Source organism: Sorex araneus, chromosome 6 (genome assembly GCF_027595985.1).
Source record: "Sorex araneus isolate mSorAra2 chromosome 6, mSorAra2.pri, whole genome shotgun sequence".
Lineage (NCBI taxonomy): Eukaryota > Metazoa > Chordata > Mammalia > Eulipotyphla > Soricidae > Sorex > Sorex araneus.
Window position 1 is genome coordinate 128,340,316 of NC_073307.1, and position 23,505 is coordinate 128,363,820.

Here is a 23,505-nt window from a genome sequence, read left to right on the forward strand (position 1 = left end):
TTAAGAAATCTGTGAAAAACTCAGTACTCAGTAGAAGAGTTTTAAATTTTTTTGACACAGGATTTGTGTTTTTATTTATTTGTGATTTTCTTTTTTAAAATTTATTATTTTTTATTAGTGAATCACCATGAGAGTACAGTTATAGATTTACATATTTTCATGCTTGTCTTTCAGTCATACAATGCTCAAGTAACCATCCCTCCACCAGTGCTCATTCTCCACCACCGATAATCCCAGTATCCCTCCCACCACCCCACTCCATCTCCCCCACCCCACCCTGCCCCTGTGGCAAGGCTTTCCCTTTTGTTCTCTCTCTCCTTTGGGGTGTTGTGGTTTGCAATAGAGGTATTGAGTGGCCATTGTGTTCAATTTATAGTCTACTTTCAGCACGCATCCCCCATCCCGAGCGGGTCGTCCAACCACACTTTACTTGGTGTTGCCATCGCTATCTGAGATGCCTTTCCCCCCAGCATGTAAGGCCAGCTTTCAAGATGTGGAACAAACCTCCTGGTACTTATTTCTACTATTCTTGGGTGTTAGTCTCCCATTCTGTTATTTTATATTCCACAGATGAGTGCTGGCTTTCTATGTCTGTCTCTCTGACTCATTTCACTTAGCATGATACTTTCCATGTTGATCCACTTATATTTGTGATTTTTCTTTAAGTATGAATGTGACTTACCTTTTAATTAAGTGGTGGCACAATAATGAGAGACATTGCAATTCAGATAATTTTTTAACTCTAACAATTAGTCATTACAAAATAGAAGGAAACAAAATCAGATCTCTTCTTCTTCCTACTTCTGCCAACTGATCAAGCATAATCTCTTAATTGCAATCAGAAATAAGAATTAAAGTGTCAAAACTGTATGCTTTAAATAATTTAATTGGTGTTTTATTCATCACACCAACTCAGTAACCACTCTTTTTCCTTAAAGAAAAGCACAGGCATCAGTTTAATAATCCTCCATATGAGAGCTTCATACTGAAAATACTTTGTTTTCTCAATTTAAGATTGACAAAGCTGCTTAATAATAGTAGTGGGCATTCAATGTTCCAACTTCAACCCTGCCACAAGTGTCACAAGTGTCATTGTTCCTCACCCGATGACTGAATGTTTCCTCCTTCTCTTTGGGAAAACCTCAAATAATGGATACAAGATTATTTATTGGCATCTGTTATTTGCCAATATTAGAAATTATTTCCCGTTTCTCTTCTGAGGTAATTATGACAAGCCTTCCAAATTTTAAGTTCAGAGTTTTTGTTGAAGTCTAAATGTTAACAAATGTATTTATACTATCCCTGATATTCAAGCTGTATGTTTCTTGATAAACATTGAAAAGTCAACTTCTTATGTCTCTCTTATAGAAGAGATTGGCCAAAAGCTGCAGAGCTAGAGAATTAGAGAAACTGAATTTTCAGGCCATGAAGATAGTTAAAGGGGCTAAGGCACTTTCCTTGCTGACCCCAATTTGATCCCTGGTACCATATTCCCTGAGCATCATCAATAGTGATCCCTGAGCATAGAGCCCTGAGCAAGCCCTGAGCATAGCCAGAAGTGTCTCCAAAACAGTAATAAAATATAAACAAAATATTTTTGTAATATTTTATATATCACAAAACCCTGAATGTTCAAGTCTCTGATAGAAAGATAGTCAGACTTTCTCTGAAAGATAATCAACTCAGCTTTAGTGTCTATTCAAAAAAATAATTCAACAGTCAACAACAGCATCATTTTTTGTTTGTTTGTTTGTTTGCTTGGTTTTACAATGTGGGAAAACTAGTGCAATGTATTATTTGGGGAAACTTTGTCCCTTGGTATCTAGATCAGGAGTCTGCAAGCTTCTATTATAAACCAGATAATATATATTTGAGGTCTGGTGGCCAGAGAATTTCTGTCACAACTACTTAGTTCTACAATGTGTCACAAAAGCACAGATTATTATATATTTATAATAATGGGTAACACATAATAATGGATAGTGACTACATTCCAGTAAAATTTATGGGCTTTCAAATATGAATTTTATCTAATATTTGAGTTATTAAATATTATTTTATTATTAAAATATTAAGACTAATATTTACTTTCCAGCTATACCCAAATCCATATGCGAGTTGCCTCAATATTAGCTGAAAGGTGTCAGTCACTAACTCCTACTCTACACAAAAAAGGTGAATGGATTTCACCACGAAGTTAAACATTGATAAATATAAATCTAGTAGTGTTGCAGGTTATCATACTGAAGATTCTGAATTGCGTTGCATCATGTTGAAAGAGAATCATGATCAATTAGGAGTTTGAGATATGACCTCTGATGAGAAAAAAGGAAATAGAAAATTTTAATATGTAGAATCCTTTATCCAGAGCAAAGTAGTTTTCTTTTTCTTCTTTTTTTTTTCTTTTTGGGTCACACCCAGCATTGCACAGGAATTATCCTGGCTCATGCACTCAGGAATTACTCTTGGAAGTGCCCTGGGGACCCTATAGGATGCTAAAAATCAAACCTGGGCCAGCCGCATGCAAGGCAAAGGCCCTACCTGCTGTACTATCCCTCTGACCCCCAAAGTAGTTTTCTTGACCAAATAGAAGGAACATAATTTAGCAACTCAAATAAGGTGTTTCGTTGTTGTTTGATTGTGATAGAGAAATTGCCTTTTCTCACATAAGTTTTCTGGGGACATATTTATCTTCCCAACCCCAATATCAGAAAACTTTGTTAATTAAAACAGTTTTCCCTAACAACTTCAGTTTAGTCAACAAGACAATAGGTGGAGAATTATATAATTCTAAATATTCCCAAACTTTCCACTTTCTTCACCAGACTCACAAGATTTACTGTAGTAGCCAAGAAGAGTCAAGTAAAATTTTAAGTACATCAATGAGTTGAATTTATTTGACATCGTTATGATATTTAAAGCTATACATGAGGTAAAATTTTCTGGAGTCCTAAACCTTCTTAACATGTGTATGTAAATGTATGAAGTCCAATAAGGGAGGAATGGCAATTTTACTAGATTGAGAATATTAGTAAATATTTAAAAATCACATTATTGTATTTCCAAATAAATGTCCATGTTTTATTTTTACTTAATATAGTCATTCAGCCAACTTGTGTTTAAGGATTCTTTTAGCTTGTCAGTAAAACCAAGAAAATTCAGGTGACAAGTGTTTCAGGCATGTTTCTTCTCCCTTCTTAATTTGCTTAATTGGATTAATTATATTAACTATAATTTTAGTAGACTAAATATAGAAAAAATAAAACTACAGTTTTTAACTTTCAAAGTTGTTTTAGCTACTTAGTCAATAAATATTTCAAATATTATGTTGCTGGTTCTTAATTTCAAAAAGAACATTTAAGCTCTAAAAAAAATCAACTCAGATGGCACAACATCTGAGTATTTATTTTATAGACACCTTTTCCTCTTTTGGTTTCCTGCTTTTAAAATTGATTACTCTGAAAGTGAAAGTAAAGTGAAATTTATTAGTTACACAGGCGGGGGGGGGCTAGGGGTGTGGGGGGGCTAGGGGCGTGGGGGGCTAGGGGTGTGGGGGTTCAGGGTGGAGCTATACTGTGATTCTTGGTGGTGGAATATGTGCATTGGTGAAGGGATGGGTGTTCAAGCATTGTGTGACTGAGACTTAGGCCTGAAGGATTTGTGGCTTTCCACATGGTGACTCAATAAAAAAATTAAAAAAAAAAAAAACGCAGACCCAAGATTTAAGAATAAAATAAAATAAAATAAAATTGATTACTCTGATCAGAATCAGGTAGGATAGCTTTGTTTTACTGGGTTCTGTTTACTTGCACTATGAAAGGTATCTACTATTTTTTTTTCACAGCTTTTCCAAGAAATATGTGACAGAAAATGAACAAGTCTCTGGCGTAACTGAGGATAGTAAGGCAGAATAAGGGGTTCTTACCTTCCAGTTCACAAAAGGGAATATAATTCCAAGAGAGAACAAGCCCAGCATTGGCCCTCCACACATACCATGGATGCTGAGAGCAGCCTGTGGAGCAAAGCAGAGAAGATTAATCCCCTACTTTTCAGACCTTGCCGACTGTTGTCTACTATGGACTCATCTGTGTCTTGGTCCCGAGACAAAACTGTCCCTCTATTACTGATTTTATCATTTGTCTGAGTTCACCGAAAAAGGTTATATAACAATTCAAATCTATGTAGACAATAGAGGGGTAGACTGTCTTGCGTGCAGCTCATCTGTGAAATGCCCAGCACCAATCCCCAGCAGCATATGTTGAATAGCCAAGACCTGAAAGCAACCAAATGCCCAATAGATGAATGTATAAAGAAACTGTGGTAGGGAACAATGGTCTTCCGCTCACCTATAGGAAAAAGATGGATGAAATTTAGCATTTTGCTACCATATGGATAGAGTGGGAAGAGTTATGTTAAGCAAACTAAGCTGGGAGGAGAGGCTCAAGTACCAGATGATCTTTTCTCATAAGGTGGTATATAAGAAAATAAAGCGAGGAATGAACTAAATATAACAAGTCCTTTAACTGTGACATCATAACTGAGATTGGCCAGAGGTTTTAATAGAAGGAGAGCAGTGTAGGTGAGTTCTGGTAAAGGAAGAGCTGATGAAAGTGACAAAAGGTGGAGAGTCTTTGGCACTTCAGCACTTGTGGTTCTGCAGTAACTTTGTATACCACACATACTACTTTAGCCATATTACTTTTAATATAATAAAAATATCATTACAAAACTGAAATATATCTGTCATAATGAGGAGCAAATAAAGTCTTCCAAATCAAAAATTAATAGAAAGCAACTCAAAGCACTCATGGAGCTTGAACCTGAAGAAATTATGTAAGATGAGTAAGTCAGAAAGAGAAAGGCAAATTACAGATAAATTCACTCAAAAGTAGGACATAGTGAATCAAAGAAAATTGACAAACTGAAATAAAAGTAAAACTGAGAGTAAGGTTGGCACTGCAGAAAATGTGCATGAGAGAATGAGAGGAACAGCTTGAGATGGGCAATTGGCAAGTTGTAAATGGTGAGTAGACCTTTGATGATGGATGGATGCCTATGGCATATACACTGAAGCTATATTCTTGGAACCTGCACAGTATGGTAAGATAATAGTACTCCAATTAAAATGGCATGAAAAATGAAAAGAAAGCACAGGTCATCTTAATTACCACATTTTGGTCTAAAAAGTTTAAATAACAGAATCATTAGATTATAATTTTAGAATATGCTACACTATGATTTGGCTAAACATCTATTTTAGTCAGAATCATAGTACTTCAAGTCTCTTCCAAATAAGGAAAGTTATTTACTCCAGAAAAATGAGCTTCAATGCATTATTAGTGTTCTTCCAGGTTAATTTTTGAGAAGTCAATGCCACTGGTAAATTTTCAATAAATTGGAAACAGATAAGAGGATAATCTGTGCTTTTTCCCAATGTTAATACTTTTATTTCTTGACATTTTCTCTGATGAATATTAACACTAATTTATAGTCTATGTAGTTTCTGAATTTGGTACGTAGCTTATTTATTATTTTGAGGTAAAGTTAGTAAGTTAGGAATGCTATACATCCCCTGTATAGAAAAAAAAATAGGTATCTCTGAGACACTAAATAGTACTTCTGCATTAAAAGAAAGAGGAAATAAAGAAAAAAATTAAAAGTCCAAATGAAAGAAGGGGAAAAGGCCAAATATTTCTTGTTTAAAAGTATTGTTTTTAAATAATTGGGGTGGGAGGATGTGGAAAGTTAGGATAAAAGTTGAGGTGCTTCTTAACTTTTTGCATATGGCTGATCCTGGTTTGATTGCTGGCACTGCATATGATTCCTCTAAACACTGCCAGGCATGATCCCTGAGCACAGAACCAGGAGTAAGTCTTGAGTAATGCTGAATATGGCCCCAAAATAAGAAAAAAGTGAAAAAGAAGCACTATCTCAGAAAGATAGTGCTGAGATTAAAGCATTTGCTTTACTTCCCAGTGACCCCTGTCAAATTCCTTGCAGTATGTATGTTTTCTAGAATACTGTCAGGGTTAAGGCCTCAGCACTGTATCATTGTCATCACTGTCATCCCATTGCTCATCAATTTGCTCGAGCGGGCACCTGTAATATCTCCATTGTGAGACTTGTTGTTACCGTTTTTGGCATATCGAATACACAATGGTAGGTTGTCAGGCACTGACATTCGGGCAAGATACTCTTGGTAAGCTTGCCGGGCTCTTCGAGAGGGGCAGAGGAATCGAACCCGGGTTGACCGCGTGCAAGGCAATGCCCTGTGCTATCGCTCCAGCCCATTAGTCCTTAGCACAGAGACAGAAATAATCTCCGAAATTATTACTGACCTGGTTGACCTCAAATTCTAAATTATGTTTATAATGTTCAAAATTAACTTTATTTCATTGTCATGATTCATATTTAATTGAAGAAACACATAATGCTAATGTAATTGCCTCCTCCTTATGCCCCCAAATCTCCAAAGCTTGTAAGGATGAGGCATTTGGTGAGAACATGCATTTTGGGACTGAGGTCACCTTAGCATTATCTTTTATCTTTATGTGTTGTGTAGGCCTTCAATATCTGCTGCATATATAGATATATATACATATATATATACCAAAACAAACACAATATATATTTTTCATGTGTGTGTGAGAGTTTCATATGGAGTCCAAAGGAAAGCTCAGACTTATGCCTGAGGACTTTAGACTGTGTAGTAAATGCTGCCTTTTTCTTATTATTGTTATCTAATAATGTATTAGTTAATCAACTCTGATTATTTTTTATTTTCAGGTAGAGGTCACAAATAGTGGCGCTCCAGAATTATTCCTACTCTGTGCTCAGGAGTCATTCTTGTGTGCTCAGGAATAACTTATGGCAGTACTCGGGGGACTGTATGAGGTGCTTAAGATTGAACCTGGGTCAGCTGCATGCAAAGCAAGTGTCTTACCCATTAAAATATAGCTCCAGCCAAAACTGTGATTCTTGAGACCAGCAAGTTGACTGTTGAACTCTTTTGAGATCTAGAAAGTGTCTTCTTAATTTGATGTTAGAATGTCCTCGAGAAGCTATAGTGATAGCGCAGGGAATAAAGTGCTTAACTTGCATACTGTTCTCCCCAATTTCATCCCTGATATGACATATGGTCCTATAAACACTATCATGGATAACTCCTGAGCAGAATCAGGAATAGCCCCCAAGCACATCTAGGTATGGCCCTCACACCTTGCCCTTTTCCTAAATCTTGGAATGTTAGTAAAGCACTGAACAGATGTCATTAGCTGATGATGGTCATAAGGTGAAAGCAGTTGAATAAAATGGCATTTTTTAAACCCAGAGCTCTACAGTCATTATTAACCAGATGTTGCTGCTATTACTTGTGCCCTCCCCCATCTGCTCCCAATACAGGGTCCTGTTCTCATATATTTAAATTTAATCATATTTCTTGACTCTAGATCTTTTGAGATTTCTTAGAAAGAGGAGAAGCATGCAACAGTGGCCCAAAGTTTACACCTGTGGGCATTTTTCTCTATCAAGGCTTTTCACAAGATGGGGATCTTCAGAGCACTCTTTTAAAATATCATAAACTAAAATAGGGCTGGATCAATAGCACAGTGGTGAGGGCATTTGCCTTGCATATGGCCAACCTGGGTTCCATTCCTCCATCCCTCTCAGAGAGCCGGGCAAGCTACCCAGAGTATCCCGCCTGCACGGCAAGCTCCCTGTGGCGTATTCGATATGCCAAAAACAGTAACAAGTCTCACAATGAAGATGTTAATGGTGCCCACTCGAGCAAATCGATGAGCAACGGTACGACAGTGATACAGTGATAAACTAAACTATTTAATTGACCTTTGTTTAATTACATTACACCTGACAGCAAGCAACATCACTCACAAACAAACAGGTGAGTGAGGATGAGTTTTCAGAACATGAAATTATTCCTGGTTTCATTCCTCACACTTTTGGTATTTTACTTTCATTCTTTCTATGTTTAATACATGAACCTGATCTTTTCCATCAATTTCAATGTAACAACAGTTTTGGGGAACTTAAAGAGTAAATTGCAGGTGACTTTACGCACGCATAAGCATATGTATTTTAACCTAATTGTTCCTTCCTAATAATTCCTATAACAAGAATTGAATAGGATCTTGTAATCTTATGGGGAAAAAGAGATGGTAGGGGTTAGTTCAACATTTGGGTACTTGGGTGATGAAGCTGATGTATGTACATTATTGTTCTTTTTATATACTAATGGCTGGAGAGATAGCTCAATGTGTAGGGCATTTGCCTTGTACAAAACAGACCCAGGTTCAATTCCTCCATCCCTCTCAGAAAGCCGGGCAAGCTACCAAGAGTATCCTGCATGCACGGCAGAGCCTGGTAAACTACCCATGGCATATTCAATATGCCAAAAACAGTAACAACAAGTCTCACAATGGAGGCATTACTGGTGCCTGCTAGAGCAAATTGGTGAGCAATGGGATGAGAGTGCTACAGTGCTATTTTCATAAAGTTGAACACAGAATACTTTGACAAGAGTAAATAATGTCTAGGTAAAGAAGTGAAAGCAGTGAGAAATAAGGCAATAGAGGCAACTTGGAAATAGGTCTCATGAACAAGGAAAGATAAACTTAGACTAAAGGTCACTAAAGACAAACCTCACCAATATGTCTTTTTCAGTGTCAAATGGGTAGACATCAAAGGGACTCAAAAACTGAAAATACATCAAGTATAATAGATGAATAAAATAGCTTGTGATGAAACAATAAGTATTGTTATAGAGGACACACATGAGCTTCCATTCCCACAGCTTTTATCTACAAGTGAATTATCATGTCACTTCATTTTCCCAGACTTCCTTACCTTAAACTTAAAATAGAAATAATGGAAGCTATATAAGTAGTCACGAAGTAAGTAGTCACACTGATCCGTGGACTTAAATGCACCCTATGAAAGTTAGAAATTACTATTCAGCCACTCTTCCTCATTTCTTCATTTGATTAAAATATATAAAAAGCCTATATTATGCCATTAAAGTTTAGGATATTGAAAACACACAACAGATACAAGAAGTATTGAGAAATTTGACATATAACTTGAAGATTTGCTTATCTGGGCAGCATAAGAAGGGATTGATAAGAAGACGGGGTAGAAAACGTGTTGATCTACTGGGAGATATTGAGCAGGATATTTTTATTCTTCATTGATCGTGGATAAAATGTATTTGTGGAAGCAGATAAATCAACTCTCCTAGTTCTTACATTTTTTGGAATTAGTAGCAGGGCAGCTGGGAAGCAATACAGCCTGAAAATAGACTGAAATAATAGATTCCTGTTCCATCATTCTTAGTAATGTGACTTTTAAACAATTACTTACCTCTATATGTCCTACTTTCTTCAACCGAAAATGAGGACCTTAATAATATTACCTTTTAGCGAGGTTATGGAGATCAAATAAGGTAATAAATTTAGGATTGTATCTAGAACATATAGTAAGTGCTTCATAAATGTCAAATATTGTTAGTGTTTCTCTTTCTTAAGTCAAAGTAATAAATTCACAGATATGATTAATACTAGTTTTAATATTTTAATTACATTAAACTTTGTCACCAAGCCCATTTCTAGTTTCAAGTTTTTCCTTATAAAAGAAATTTTTGCATATTTTCATAATTTGGACCTCGTAGCAGTGAGTCTCAGCATTTGGGGAGTGAAGGAATAGACAAGCTATTTAAAAATGAATGAGTAAACTTTTACTATGAAAGTAATCTTTTTCCATTTTCATTACCTGCACAACACCCCCCATGAAGGACGCAGCCACAGCCATGGAAGTACACATCCCGCCAAACAGGAGACCTGAAAGAGAACATTCACAGCCATTAGCCAGGCTGACTTTGGGCTATTCCTTGAGGAAGGAGTTCCCCAAAATGTCTGTTGCAAGCCCTACAGGAAGAAATCTCAGTGAAAACTGTCCTTCTACTTAGTCACTGCAAACCTGAAAAGATGTTTAGGAGATTCCTCTGACAAGACCAGACAGGCTTTTCTGAATGAGCTGTAATCCAGTTTCGAGGCATTTTCTTGCAAACGCCAAGAAAAAAAAATGGCATCATATGGGAACAATATGGATGTGCATAAAAGATACTGATCTAGATGAAGCCAACTTAATTAAACTAATTCAAGTTTTACCACTCAACAGCAAATAGTTAAAAAACTAACATTTCTGGGATTCACTAACTTTTTGTCTTTAAAATGGTCTAACATCTATACATTTTTATACACATCTTCTATATTTTGGAAATCTGGAAAGTTTAATTCTCTTTTCTCTTAATGTTTTAATTTTACCAATCTTCTGAACTTTTAGAATATTGCTTATTAACATATGTGTTTAGGAATCTATGATACGGCACTGTGAGGGTCACCAGAGCACAGCCTTCTTTTATTACCTATAAAAAATGACTAGGGTAGAGGTAATAGGTATACCTATATGTAGATCTAAGTCTCTGGTTTCATACAATCCCACTGAATAAACTAGCACTTTATCTCATTTATCTTTTACAGTAAACTGTTTGGCACCCATTTTTTAAAAATAATTCCTTTAATTTGACTAAAAATCACCTTTAAAGTATATTGTTCCCACCATATTCCATAAAGTAAATAAGAGAAAGAGAGGAAAAAATTGAGATGTAAGCAAAGATAATTGACTAAAATGGGAAATATGACTTACTCTGTTTAAATTCTTCTCAACAAAATATCTTGAACAGTTTCTAATGGGGCTATTAATCCATTTTTATTGAATATTGACCATATATATATATGCACTTCACCAGAGACTGGTGTCACAAAATCAGCATTCAATTTCTAATTACATTATAGGAAAGAATTATACATATGTTAATTTATGTGACAAATAGCTATATATCTATAAAATATATCTTAAAATACCTATACATACATATCTATCAACATATAAATACATTCAAATATGCACACATATATATGTATTCCTTTTATTTACACATAAGAACAGTGTATAGTATATAGGAAGTGCTATGTTTTCTATTGTTAATTTTATTTAAGGTTTAGTATATGATATTTATAATCAGGTGGATTTGGAGAAATCAGGTGGGTAGGACACTTGTCTTTCAAGTGGCTGACCTGGGTTTGATCCCCTGACCTCATGTGATTCTCTGACCTGACAAGTGAAGTCGCTGAGCATAGAGCCTGAGTAAATCTTGAGCACTGCCAGGTATGTATGCCCCAAGCATACACACAGACACACACAGTCACACACAGACACAACACATACAGACACAAACACACATGCATGCACACATGCATGCGCACACACACACACAAAGAAGCAGGAAGAGGAAAGATAGTGCAAAGGTTAAGGCACTTAACTAGCATGTGGCCAATCCCAGTTTTACTACTGCAACACATGATCTGAGCATCACATGCTGCATCGCTGAAGTCCCTCAGTCACTGCATGGGGACCAGGGTAACCCCAATCAAAGTAGAACCAACCACAACTATCTCCTCACATTGAACCTCTGGCCTAATTGTCCAAGAGTCACCAAAAGGATGATCTGTCACTGTCACTGTCAGTCTCATCGATTTGCTGAAATGGGTACCAGTAACATCTCCATTGTGAGACTTGTTACTGTTTTTGGCATATTGAATACACCATGGGTAGCTTGCCAGGATCTGCCGGGTGGGCGAGATATTCTCAGTAGCTTGCCTGGCTCTCCGAGAGGGGGGTGGAGGAATCACACCCAGGTCAGCCGTATTCAAGGCAAACGCCCTACCCACTGTGCTATCACTCCAGCTATCGGTATAATAATTCTAAATGTATAAACTGTAGTTTATAGGGCCAAAGGAAAGTACAGCAGGTAGGGCATTTGCCTTATATGTGGCTGACCCTGCTTCGATCCCTGGCATTGCATTGTTAGCTAAATTATGCTAAGAGTAATTCCTGAATGTAGAGCCAAGAGTACGCCATCAGTATATTCTTGGTGTGGCCCCCAAAACAAACAGAAATCTAAGTTGCAATTTTAGCACAGAAGAGTAACTAAAAATAAAATGTAGAAAAATTAATCAGTCACTCCAGCACCATCTTGAAATGTTTGAAAGTTTAAGAATTTTCATGTGGAATTCCTCACATGTGTCAGTGTACATTTGTGACTGTGTACTGAATAGTGACATGTCTACAGGTACATGCATGATATGAAATAGAAGAACCACTGGCTGTACCTACATAAGCCTTTACTGATCCAGGTGTTCATCTTGTCCGAGAGATTGGGAAAACAGCTCTTGACAAAATCCTCAAAAGTTACTGTTGCTAAGGCATTGATGCTGGCAGCCACAGTGCTATAGGGAGAGAAAAGCAAGCATAAAACTTACTATATACCCTGTCAATCAAATAAAAGGACAAAGAAGAACTATAACAAATGCAGACGTGAGTCTTCTGAGGGGCTCCAAGGCCTGTCTACTCTTCAAAGCTGCTTCTATTCTTATTGTTCTTTCCTAGATGAACTCCAGCATATAAACTAGTATTTCATGACCCAACTCTTTTTTTTTTCACGACCTAACTCTTATGAATATCCTCTCACAAGATGTTAAATGTTATCTGTCATCAGTAGAGGACAAAAATTTCTCTCTGTGTGTTTTATGTTTGTGTGTGAAAGCACCTGTGCTCATGTGCATGTTCTTATGTGCACCCTTAGGTTGGATTTGAGCTACTTTTGAAATCAGTTGAGGCATGATTCATTCATGACTCATTCATGCATTCATTCACTTTTACTATTGGCGCATCTATTTGTTCATTCTGAGATAGGGAGTCCTTGATATATTCCTTGCTTTAGGTATAGTCTCTTCCTAACACAGAAAACTTTCCGTTGTGAGATATTCCCTGGGTTTAAGTCTTCTAATGTCATCTCATTCAACTTGAAATTAAACTGTGCATTTTATGAAGTCCTTTTGTGATGAGATATTTTCTCATGAATAAACCCATCAACTCTCTTTGGCTCCTTTTGGATGGTAGTAGGAGATTGGGTTGGGCTACACACAGTGATGCCCCTGGTGTCCCAGGATTTACTCCTGACTCGTGCTAAGAGATAACTCCTAGCAGTTCTCAGGACACTATATGTGGTACCAGGGACCAAACCAGCATCTGCTGAGTGTAAGGCAATTTCTAATCTCTCAGACCCTCTCAATAAGATTTTTATTTCACAAATTATCTAATAATTTTTTCTATACAGTTTTAGAATTGATTATTCCCACTGCCTGAAAGTGTTTCTGACTATGCTCTTTGCATGATTAGTTTCTTCCACTTTTTTAGATCTCAGCACAAATGCGATGTACTCAGAGTTCTGTAAGGATCCTACCAAAATAAAGTGTCAGGACTGAGAGCAAATACAGGGGTTAGGGTTTGCCTTGCATGTGACAGGCCTATCTCACTGCCCAGAGTCATGTTATCTCTAGAGCACCATAGGGAGCAACTCCTAAGTACAGACTTGGGATCAATGTGTGTGGTATATAACGCCCTCCCCACAAAAAACAGAAGCCCTAGGGTCTGGAGATATGCCTCAAGTACCAGTACACATGCCTTGCAAGATATGGGTGAAGTTTTGGATTCATGACTACCCTGAGCACTAGTGGGTATTCCTTACTCCACAAATACATATTTGGGCTCTAGGAATGTTTTAGTGTCTGCATACTTGCAAGTTTCTGACTGAGAGTTGGGTCCCCAATGTCACCCACAAGCAATCAGCATGATTCCAAAAGCACAACTTTTCAGGACCCTATGTACAGCCGAGGGTGAGATCTCTAGCAAACTTCTGCCAGGTATATGTGAGCACAACAGCTAGGGTGAAAACCCTGGTGAGTACAAGTGAAAATACCATCAGTAAAAAGTGTATGATACCCACTAAATTCTAGAGTTGAGTGAATTCTATAGTTGAGTGAACACTGCAGCTAGTTGTGTGAGCCTGAGGATAACCACAACCAAGGAAGCAAGTAGTACAACAAAGTGCTGTTCTGGAGTGCAAAACATCAAAAGCAAGATAAAGGGGGAATCTGTAACCTTCACTTCTTTCTCTCTAAAAAAAAACACCCAGTTATTTTCTTTTAGCTAGAGAGGTCTAGTGTTGAGACAGAGCCAAGATTTTTATCTCGACTCTGTGTTCACAACGTGCACAGGTAAGTCTTTAATTGTGTTAAATATCAATTTCATTATATATAAATTGATGATGATATGAATAAAGTTTAATTCACATGTATTGTGTGAAAACCAATAAGTAAATAAGTAATGCATTTAGCAGGGAAGTGGCACCAGAAAGTGCTCAGTAAAACTTGTATGATTACCATCTTTTATTTATTTATTTGTTTATTTATTTATTTATGCTTTTTTAGGGTCACACCCAGCGATGCTCAGAGGTTACTCCTGGCTCTTCCCTCAGGAATTACTCCTGGCTGTGCTTGGGAGACCATTTGGGTTGCCGGGGATTGAACCCAGGTCAGCCGTGTGCAAGGCAAACACCCTACCCACTGTACCATCACTCCGTCCCCCTATGTTCACCATCTTAATCATCCTGGCTGTCTGCTATCATCACCATCGCCATCATCATCATCATCATCATTACCACCACCATCATCATCATCATCAGTAGCAGAGCAGAGTTTTGTTAATATACTAACCTCAAAGTTCCACTGAAGGCACATGCCACGAAGAGTCCTGGAAGTCCAGGCATTGTGGAAAATATCTCCATGACAAAGTATGGCATCAGCTAGATGGCAAAACAACCTAAAATTAGTGGTCATATAGGAATTATCTGAAATATGGAATGTAACTTTATATTAAAAGGAGGCAAAATACAAAGCAAAATAGTAGAGGTGTTTCTGTGAACTAAGTTTGTTAGGGTGTAGACAAATGACATTATGATCAATCCAGTTCCATGGACGTTAAGTTCAATTTAGAGGAAGGGGAGAGATTAGAAGAGTATAGTTGATATTAGGAGAAATATTAGAACAATTTAAAAGTTCTGAAAATTTAAAATTAGTATTTTCAGTGTACATTATTTTCTTTCATATTTTCCCTTAATTATATCAATTAGATACAAAACAAGTTCCACATATATATCTTTAGGGAATCAAGGTATCAGACTAATATTCTGTTCCACACTAGTGGGAAAGGTTACCCACAAGAGACAGATAATTTTATAGTGAAAGATATTGAGAATAAGACAATTTCCCTCACTGGGAACCGTCTCCATAAATGAAGTTATAAAATCATGCTTTATGTGGTATATTAGGGTAATGTTGCTTTAATTTTGATTAGGTGACACAATCTCTGAGAAGCATGAAAGAGATAAGGGTCAGGTTTTCTTTTTCTTTTTGCAATTTGAGGTTAAAGTATCTTTAATAGACATCAATATGGATACTAATAAAAGAGTTAAGAGGCAGCGTATGCATAATCATTGGTTTAAATCTACTTTATTCAAGATTTAAGACCTGGCTTGGGATCCAAGTGTTGCTGCCAAAGAGAAGACACAGTGTTAGTGCCATCTTCTTAAAAGCTTACACCCTCTTGGCAATACCTTGTGTGTGGTGACATCACTCATGAATAGTGAAGGAAATCAATTCCTTCAAGTTGAGGAAATGATGAGATTTAGGCAAGAATAGAATAAAGCCCAAAAATGCCCCCTCATTAGGTAGAAGCATGATCATTTCAGTCATTCTCCATTGACCCCCAAGAACACATACCTGATCTGGTGCTGAGATAATTCCAGAAGTCCAAGGGTCACATTCTTTGAAGTGGGAATACATTATTAAGCCAGAGAAGACTGAACAAGTCAGAATGATCCAGAGACCCAACAAGTTAAAGTATAAAGCTCTAGAAAAGAATTCAAGTGTTCCTTATAACTCTTGTGCCATAATCTAGCATAATATCATTAGTCACATTACTAAGGCCCAGATTTTTAGAAACACTACTGACCAATTTTTTCTATGACATTTGTCTAAAGCCTTCAAGGAATAATAACAATTTATATTTACCTATTTTTGTTTGAAAGTTACTCATTTTAGACTAATTAAAAAATCTGAATGGGAAAATAGTTTCTCTAAAAGATTTTGAATGGAGTCAACTTTTGATGGATTTTAAATGGGAAGTTTTCTGCAAATTCTCATTATATATTGTGAGTTCTATTTTCTTAGATTAAGTTTAATATACTAGTGGTGTATATTATATAATAATGAGTGATTTCCACCACCACCCCACTCACACTCAATTCATGAAACTGTCAAAAAGCTAACTTGCATTTAGCAGCTTTTTTCTCCCTCCAGAGGGATAGTGAGATAAAGATAGAAGTAGATACATTTTTGGAAATATTCTCTTTGAAGATTAATTCAGATGAAATTTAAAGCCGACTTTTTTAAAGATAATAGAAAGTAAAAATATAAGTATTTTAATCATATTATTTGGGACAGATATTTTTATTCTACATATAGATATGCTTAATCTTACTTTTGAGCTTTATTTCAGAGTCCTATGATAAATTTGTATTTGCTACTGTTCTTTGAAAGTCAAAATTCTATTCATTTTCTTCTTCTCAGGCAAGACTTGAAAGTAGGCTGGTCTTCCAAAATGAGAGAGAGAAAGAGAAAGAGAGAGAGAGAGAGAGAGAGAGAGAGAGAGAGAGAGAGAGAGAGAGAGAAGAAAAGTGCTTACCACATAGGCAGATAGGGGGGAAATCTGGGGACACTGGTGCATATACAAATACACTGGTGTTGGATGGGTGTTGGAATATTGTATGGCTGAAACTGAATCAGGAACAGCTTTCTTATGGTCTATCACAATGGTTCAATCGCTGTCATTGTCACTTTCACTGTCATCCCGTTTGCTCATGGATTTGTTCGAGCAGGCACCAGTAACTTCTCTCATTGTGAGTCTTATTGCTACTATTTTTGGCATATCCAATATGCCACAGGTAGCTTGCCAGGCTCTGCCGTGCGGGCTCGGTACTCTTGGTAGCTTGCCGAGCTCTCCAAGAGGGGCGGAGGAATCGAACATGGGTCGGCTGCGAGAAAGGTGAATGCCCTACCACTGTGCTATCGCTCCACTGAATGGTTTAATGTAAAAGTTTAAAAAAAAAAAACAAAGTAAGCTGGTCTATGTTTTAGTGAGTAGATATTCTCAATCTGGAGAGAGTTTGGGGGAACTAGGATAGGAACTCTGGACATTTTTCTTGGATACTTTCAGTTTTTGAAATATCGAACATAGCCACATTGAAATGAAAGGACACACTCATTTTAAATCTATAGTCTTGACTTTCAGAAAATCCTTAAATAAATTATTTAATTATTTATGAACCAAAAATGTAAAGAAATCATCCCCTTCAGAAGTTTTTATTTTTTACATTATTTTCTTAAAAAGGAGATTCATCTCAGAAGTTCTTTATGAGAAAACAAAATTTCCCTTTCAAAATATCTTTGAGATTTATTTGCTTTTGTTCTTGGGAGTTGATTTAGTGATAAACTTTTAATAATATAAAATATATAAATGATAGAAAAATAACCAATATATCTGAAAAATTTAGGTATATAATAGATACATAAAGGATACTAAAAATAACTCATATTTATTCACCACATTTGTTCTTTTGTCACTTGTCATTCAGGCAACTCTGTTCTACCATTACTCAAGTCATTTTCTAGAAACACTTTCCTAGTAATCTTGATAACTTTTATCTGAAACTATTACTCATCAGTTTCTGCTTCTTACACAACTTTATATATTTATAACATTTGTAATTTTGTGAAATTGTATGATATATTTGTTTATTGTCTGCTTTTTCATCAAAACAAACAATAGTGGAAAAAGCACACAAAAGCAAAAGAACAAAGCCTTTGATATCTACAGGGTTGATTTTTTTCTGTTTGTAACTCAAAACAAATCAAACATTCAAAAGTTATTTTGGGGGGTATCTCTATGTATAAGGTTTTGTTCTAGGCATTAGGATATTAAAATAACAACCACATTGATGCCACCCTGATGAAAATTGTATTCTGGGATTGGACACCAGAAAAATCATAGAAGTGAAATGAATAACATTATTTTATGGGTGATGAGGAAAACAAACTAAGGCAATGGAGCCATAACTGTATGTAGATATGTTTATCTAGCTGGAAGATGAGATGAAGATGGGGAGGGACCGATAACCTAGATCAACTCCTTCTACCTCATAGCATCATTTAATACCAGCAGTTCTAAAAGACAAACTAGGGTCTAGAAAGAGAAAAAAGTCAAAGTTATCTTCCAATAAACAATATAAAATGACTTTGTAAGTGATGTTATTTCTAGGTGTGAGGAAGATCTAGTTTGAAATTAAATTATCTCCTGCGACTAATCAGCATTCCCAACTATGCAATTAAACATGTATATAAGAAGTGACTCTTAATGTTAATTCAGTATGAACATTTTTTCCTTTTAGTTTTTGGGTCATATCCAGAGATGCTCAAAAGGTCACTCCTGGATCTGCATTCAGGAATTATTCCTGGCAGTTCTTGAGACATCCTATGTGTTGCCGGGGATCAAACCGGGATGCATTCAAGGACCTTCCTTATACTATTGCTCCAGCCCCTCAGTATGAACTTTTGAAATTTATTTTTACTTACCTCTGTCAAAGGATACGCTTTCCACAAGGAGGAAAACTTTACCTAGCCCTGATGCATCAGGTTCTCAGAAAATTGAGTATAGGGAGTGCATTCAGTCAACACTTTGTGAAGCCTCCCAGATGAGAGTTTTTTGAGAAGTGGTTCTGAGTAGCCTCTGAGTTGCCTTATCAAATAGCAGATGAAGTGATGGTCCCTTGTAGCTCCAGTTGTTGATAAACATGGCTCCCCTGCTGCGCCCCTTACAGTAATTTCTTCTCGAGCATCTGCACATCAGCTGAACTGACCATTGGAATTGACTTTTCTATGTTGAATTATAATAATGAAATCTAGTTTTATACTCTTGGGGATGTAATTTCTAAAGACATCTTTGTACATTTTAACAAAATTCCTGTGAAATCACTAGCCCTTGAAGGGTAGAACTAAGAATAGGAGTGCTAAGTGTCTAGGAAATTATGTATCCTTTTTTCTGCTTGAGTATCTTCCCTCTTCTGATAATTTTTAAACCTCTTAAATACTAGTATAACACGTTTCAATTTCCAAGAAAGTATGAATGAGATTTTGTTTACTTTTGCATGATCTAAATCAACAGACCAACATTTAAGCATACATAAATGTATATTGAGTAATTTCATACTTGTAAGTATAGCTATACTCATATACATACACAAAAAGTAGATAAATTATGGTATCTGCATATCTATTTATATATTTATATATACATATATACATGACCTCATTGAAGTTCTGTTGAATAATTAAAAATTATTAATGAGCACATAATTATTCTTGGCCTTGCAGAGAAAAACTGATTTTAAAATAATGTATATTTCAGATACTTGTGAAATAATAGGAGCAAATTTAAGTTAGCAACATTACAAAAAGTATCACTTAAGCATTGTGACTTTTTTTTTTGCTTTTTGGGTCACACCCAACGATGCTCAGGGGTTACTCCTGGCTTTGCGCTCAGGAATTACTCCTGGCGGTGCTTGGGGGACCATATGGGATGCCGGGGATCGAACCGGGGTCGGCCGCGTGCAAGGCAAACGCCCTACCCGCTGTGCTATCGCTCTGGCCCAGCATTGTGACTTTTAAATATTCAATTGTCACTGTCACTGTCACTGTCATTGTCATCCCATTGCTCATCGATTTGCTCGAGTGGGCACCAGTAATGTCTCCATTGTGAGACTTATTATTACTGTTTTTGGCATATCAAATACACCGCGGTTAGCTTGCCAGGCTCTGCTGTGTGGGCAAAATACTCTCAGTAGCTTGCTGGCCTCTTTGAGAGGGGCGGAAGAATGGAACCCGGGGTCGGCCACATGCAAGGCAAACCCCCTACCTGCTGTTCTATCGTTCCAGCCCTTAAATATTCAATTGAATAGAATTAATTATTTTATAAACATAAAGTCTTCCTTGACAGATATAGTCAACTATTCCATCTAGAATTTTAAATTAATCTTAATTTAAAATATTCATTTACATTTGGTCTGAAATCATTTTCAGAAATTTAAGTATTTGACAAAATAATTTTCTGTGTAGAGAATTTTCTGATATTATTTATTACAAGATGATACGCATATGTTATCAGTTAATTGATTTTAAAAAGTATAAATACTCCATTTCTTCTCAGAGTATTTAATATATAATTAGCATATTTCCTTTAGAGTTCACGTTGTAAAAATAGTAAACTATGTCCAGGCAGTTTTATAATTTTCTCAGTCTTAGTAAGAAGTTACACAATGACAGTGTTTAAAAAATAGTTGAGGGCATATTCACAAGGCATAACCTATGAGTGTTTCTTTGCTTAAGGAAAGTTAAGGCAAGTTAATAACTTTCTCAGGTAAGAAAATCGAGAAGCTGAAATCTTAGGAATCAGCAATGAGGATGAACTGCCATTTTTAAAAGCAATTCAAGTTTATTCCGACAAATTCTGGGGGGGAAATGCATCATTTGACCCTCATTATAGAACATAAAATGATTTGAAGACTTGGACAAAAATTAATGAACTGCCACAGCTAGAGGACCTGTGAGGGATCCTGGAAAGACAGGTGACTGGTGATCCTGGAGAGAGTTGAGTGGCTACTGCTCTGCTCTCTGCCTTTAAAGGCATAAGGGAAAATGGCAGCTTATGAGACAATATGATAAAAGAAGTATTAAGAGTCGTTTAACCACTGGAATTGCGAAAAAAAAAATTTGTTACCATTTTCACTTGAAACTCCTAACCTTCTATGTTGTTATCCACAATGCTTCATCTAACCAAGGAATTTCTAAAGTAGTAGAGGCAGTTTATGATGGTGATCAAATAGAGACAGATTTAAAGTATCATATATGAACATCCTCTGAACCAGCACTGCAGCACTGTAGCACTGTCTTCCTGTTGTTCATCGATCTGCTTGAGCAGCACCAGTAACATCTCCATTGTGAGACTTTTTGTTACAGTCGTTGGGAGATCAAATATGCCACAGGTAGCTTGCCAAGCTCTGCCTTGTGGGTGGGATACTCTTGGTAGCTTGCCAGGCTCTCCAAGAGGGATGGAGGAATCAAACCCAGGTCAGCCGCATGCAAGGAAAACGCCCTACCTGCTGTGCTATCACTCTGAACCAGGAGTAGCAATATTTTGCCTAGCTTTTCTTTTAATTGAATCACCATGAGATCTAGTTATAAAGCTTTCATGTTTGAGTTTCAGTCATAAAATGATCCAACGCCCATCCCTCCACCAGTGCACATTCTCCACCACCAATGTCCCCAGTATGCTCCCCCTTTCCAACCCTCCCCTGCCTCTATGGCAGACAATTCCCCCCATACTCTCTTTCTACTTTGGGGGGCATTAAGGTTTGCAACATAGATACTGAAAGACTATCACATTTTGTCCTTTATCTACTTTTAGCACACATCTCCCATCCTGAATTATCCCTCCAACCATCATTGACTACTCAGCAATTCCTTCTCTATTCTAGCTGTTTTCTCCCCCAGCTCATGAGACAGGCTTCCAACTATGGAGCAATATTCCTAAATTTTGCCCAACTTTAAAAGAAAAAGAAAGGGTGAAAAGGGCTAAATGAAACTTTCCATTTCTTTCTCTTTTGGGGGGGTCACACCCAGCTATGCTCAGGGGTCACTCCTGGCTCTGAACTCAGGAATTACTCCTGGCAGTGCTCAGGGAACCATATGGGATGCTGGGAATCAAACCTGGATTGACCGCGTGCAAGCCAAATGCCCTACCCATTGTGCTATCACTGCAGCCCCAAAACTTTCCATTTCTTTCCGTCTCTGTTTCTGTCTCTGTCTCTGTTTTGTCTCTGTCTCTCTGTGTGTGTCTCTCCTCTGTCTTTGTCTCTCTCTCTTTCTCTCTCTCTCTCACACACACATACACACAAACTCACAAACTTATTATCAGGAAGTATATTAAAAAGTATACTATAAGGACAAAGTTAACATAGGAATATTTCCTTATGATAACTTACAGTTTTGCATGTTTTTCTGTTTTGCAAGAGATGCATCGCTGGATGGTTGACTGATTGACTCCATATATCCCTAGCCAAGTAAAAGTTCCTCCCACTGAGATTGTCCAAAATGTGTGCCGCCTGAGGGGATCTACATCAAAACTACAAAAGAGAGGAGAGAGTAGATGAAGAAGTTCAATTCAAACTACAATATTGTATTAGGTGAGAATTCAAGAAGCTAAATCTTTACAAAACTTTAAAGAGCAGCATTGGACATACTCAAATATATTTAGTCGAGATCCATTCATTGATTTTTCTATTACACTGTGAAATCCACCAGCATGAGCTGATCCTTGAATGAGAACTGTTAAGAAGCCCACAATCATGACAACCATCTGAAATGCATCTGTCCACACCACTGCTTTTAATCCTCCCTGAAATGGCAAAAAAAAGGATGTAAATTTTTTAAATCAAAGCAAATAACATTCCATGTTTAAAACTTCCTGATATTGGATAACCATTCTTTCATTCGTTCATTGAAGAGTATCGTTGAATCTCTTTTATGTGCTAAGTACTGTAGTAGACATGAAAACACAAAGATTGAAACAGGTCCTTACTTTAATTTCATATTAACAATCTGTTGAGAGAAATAGACACCGAACTATAATTTAACTATAGCAGAGTTTGATCCATAACAGCCCAGGGTCTCGTAAACACCATTGGGAGTGACCTGTGAGCACAGGACTGGGAGCAGCCCCTGAACACTGCCAGTGTGACCCTCTGCAAAAGGGATAACAGCTCAAACTTTATTTAATATATTGATTATCAAGGAGGAAAAAGTTGACGTAGAGTAGATATAGAAAGAATTTAATTTTTAAAAGCTATCATGTATTTAAAAGCGAGTGAGGTGACAAAACTAGTGTAATGTAATCAACTGAATAAAGAAAATGAGAAATAAGGAAACAGGATAATCATCAAGTTCTGACTAGGAAAAGTGAAGTTTTTTTCTTTTTTTAACAATAAAGTTAATGGTACTGCATCAGTTTGGAAAATAGAGGTAGTAAAATAATGAAAAAAGAAAAAAACTACAAGGAGACAGTAGATATACGGAATATTCATCTCGAAAGGAGTTTTGAAAGTTAAAGTTCGGGTAGAGTGATTAGCTAAGAGGATAGAAGGGCAATTATCAAATCTGGATTCTCTGTAGAGTCACTTGGAGAACTTAAAAACAAACAAATAAAAAATATCAGTGACTGAAATTCATTCCTCAGGAAATTTAAATAAGTTAATGTTTGAATCGGGACCCAAGTTCTCTGTGTTCCCTCGTCAAGCCTATGTACTATTCTGTACCATTCTACTTGAGAACCCATGGGCAAGAAGACAGGAGGAAAGAAAAA

General features: G+C 36.7%; 1 protein-coding gene across 1 annotated transcript in view; it reads right to left on the minus strand.

The window, feature by feature from the left end:
* Nucleotides 1-23,505, minus strand: part of SLC5A12 (solute carrier family 5 member 12) — a 45,956-nt gene that overhangs the window by 10,037 nt on the left and 12,414 nt on the right. Inside the window, exons 5-11 of the mRNA XM_004607857.2 lie at nt 22,388-22,542; nt 22,130-22,270; nt 15,756-15,885; nt 14,691-14,779; nt 12,250-12,362; nt 9,784-9,851; nt 3,926-4,012 (exon numbers count right to left, since the gene is read on the minus strand). Of these exons, the coding sequence (XP_004607914.2) occupies nt 3,926-4,012; nt 9,784-9,851; nt 12,250-12,362; nt 14,691-14,779; nt 15,756-15,885; nt 22,130-22,270; nt 22,388-22,542 (783 nt within the window). The remainder of the gene's footprint in view (nt 1-3,925; nt 4,013-9,783; nt 9,852-12,249; nt 12,363-14,690; nt 14,780-15,755; nt 15,886-22,129; nt 22,271-22,387; nt 22,543-23,505) is intronic.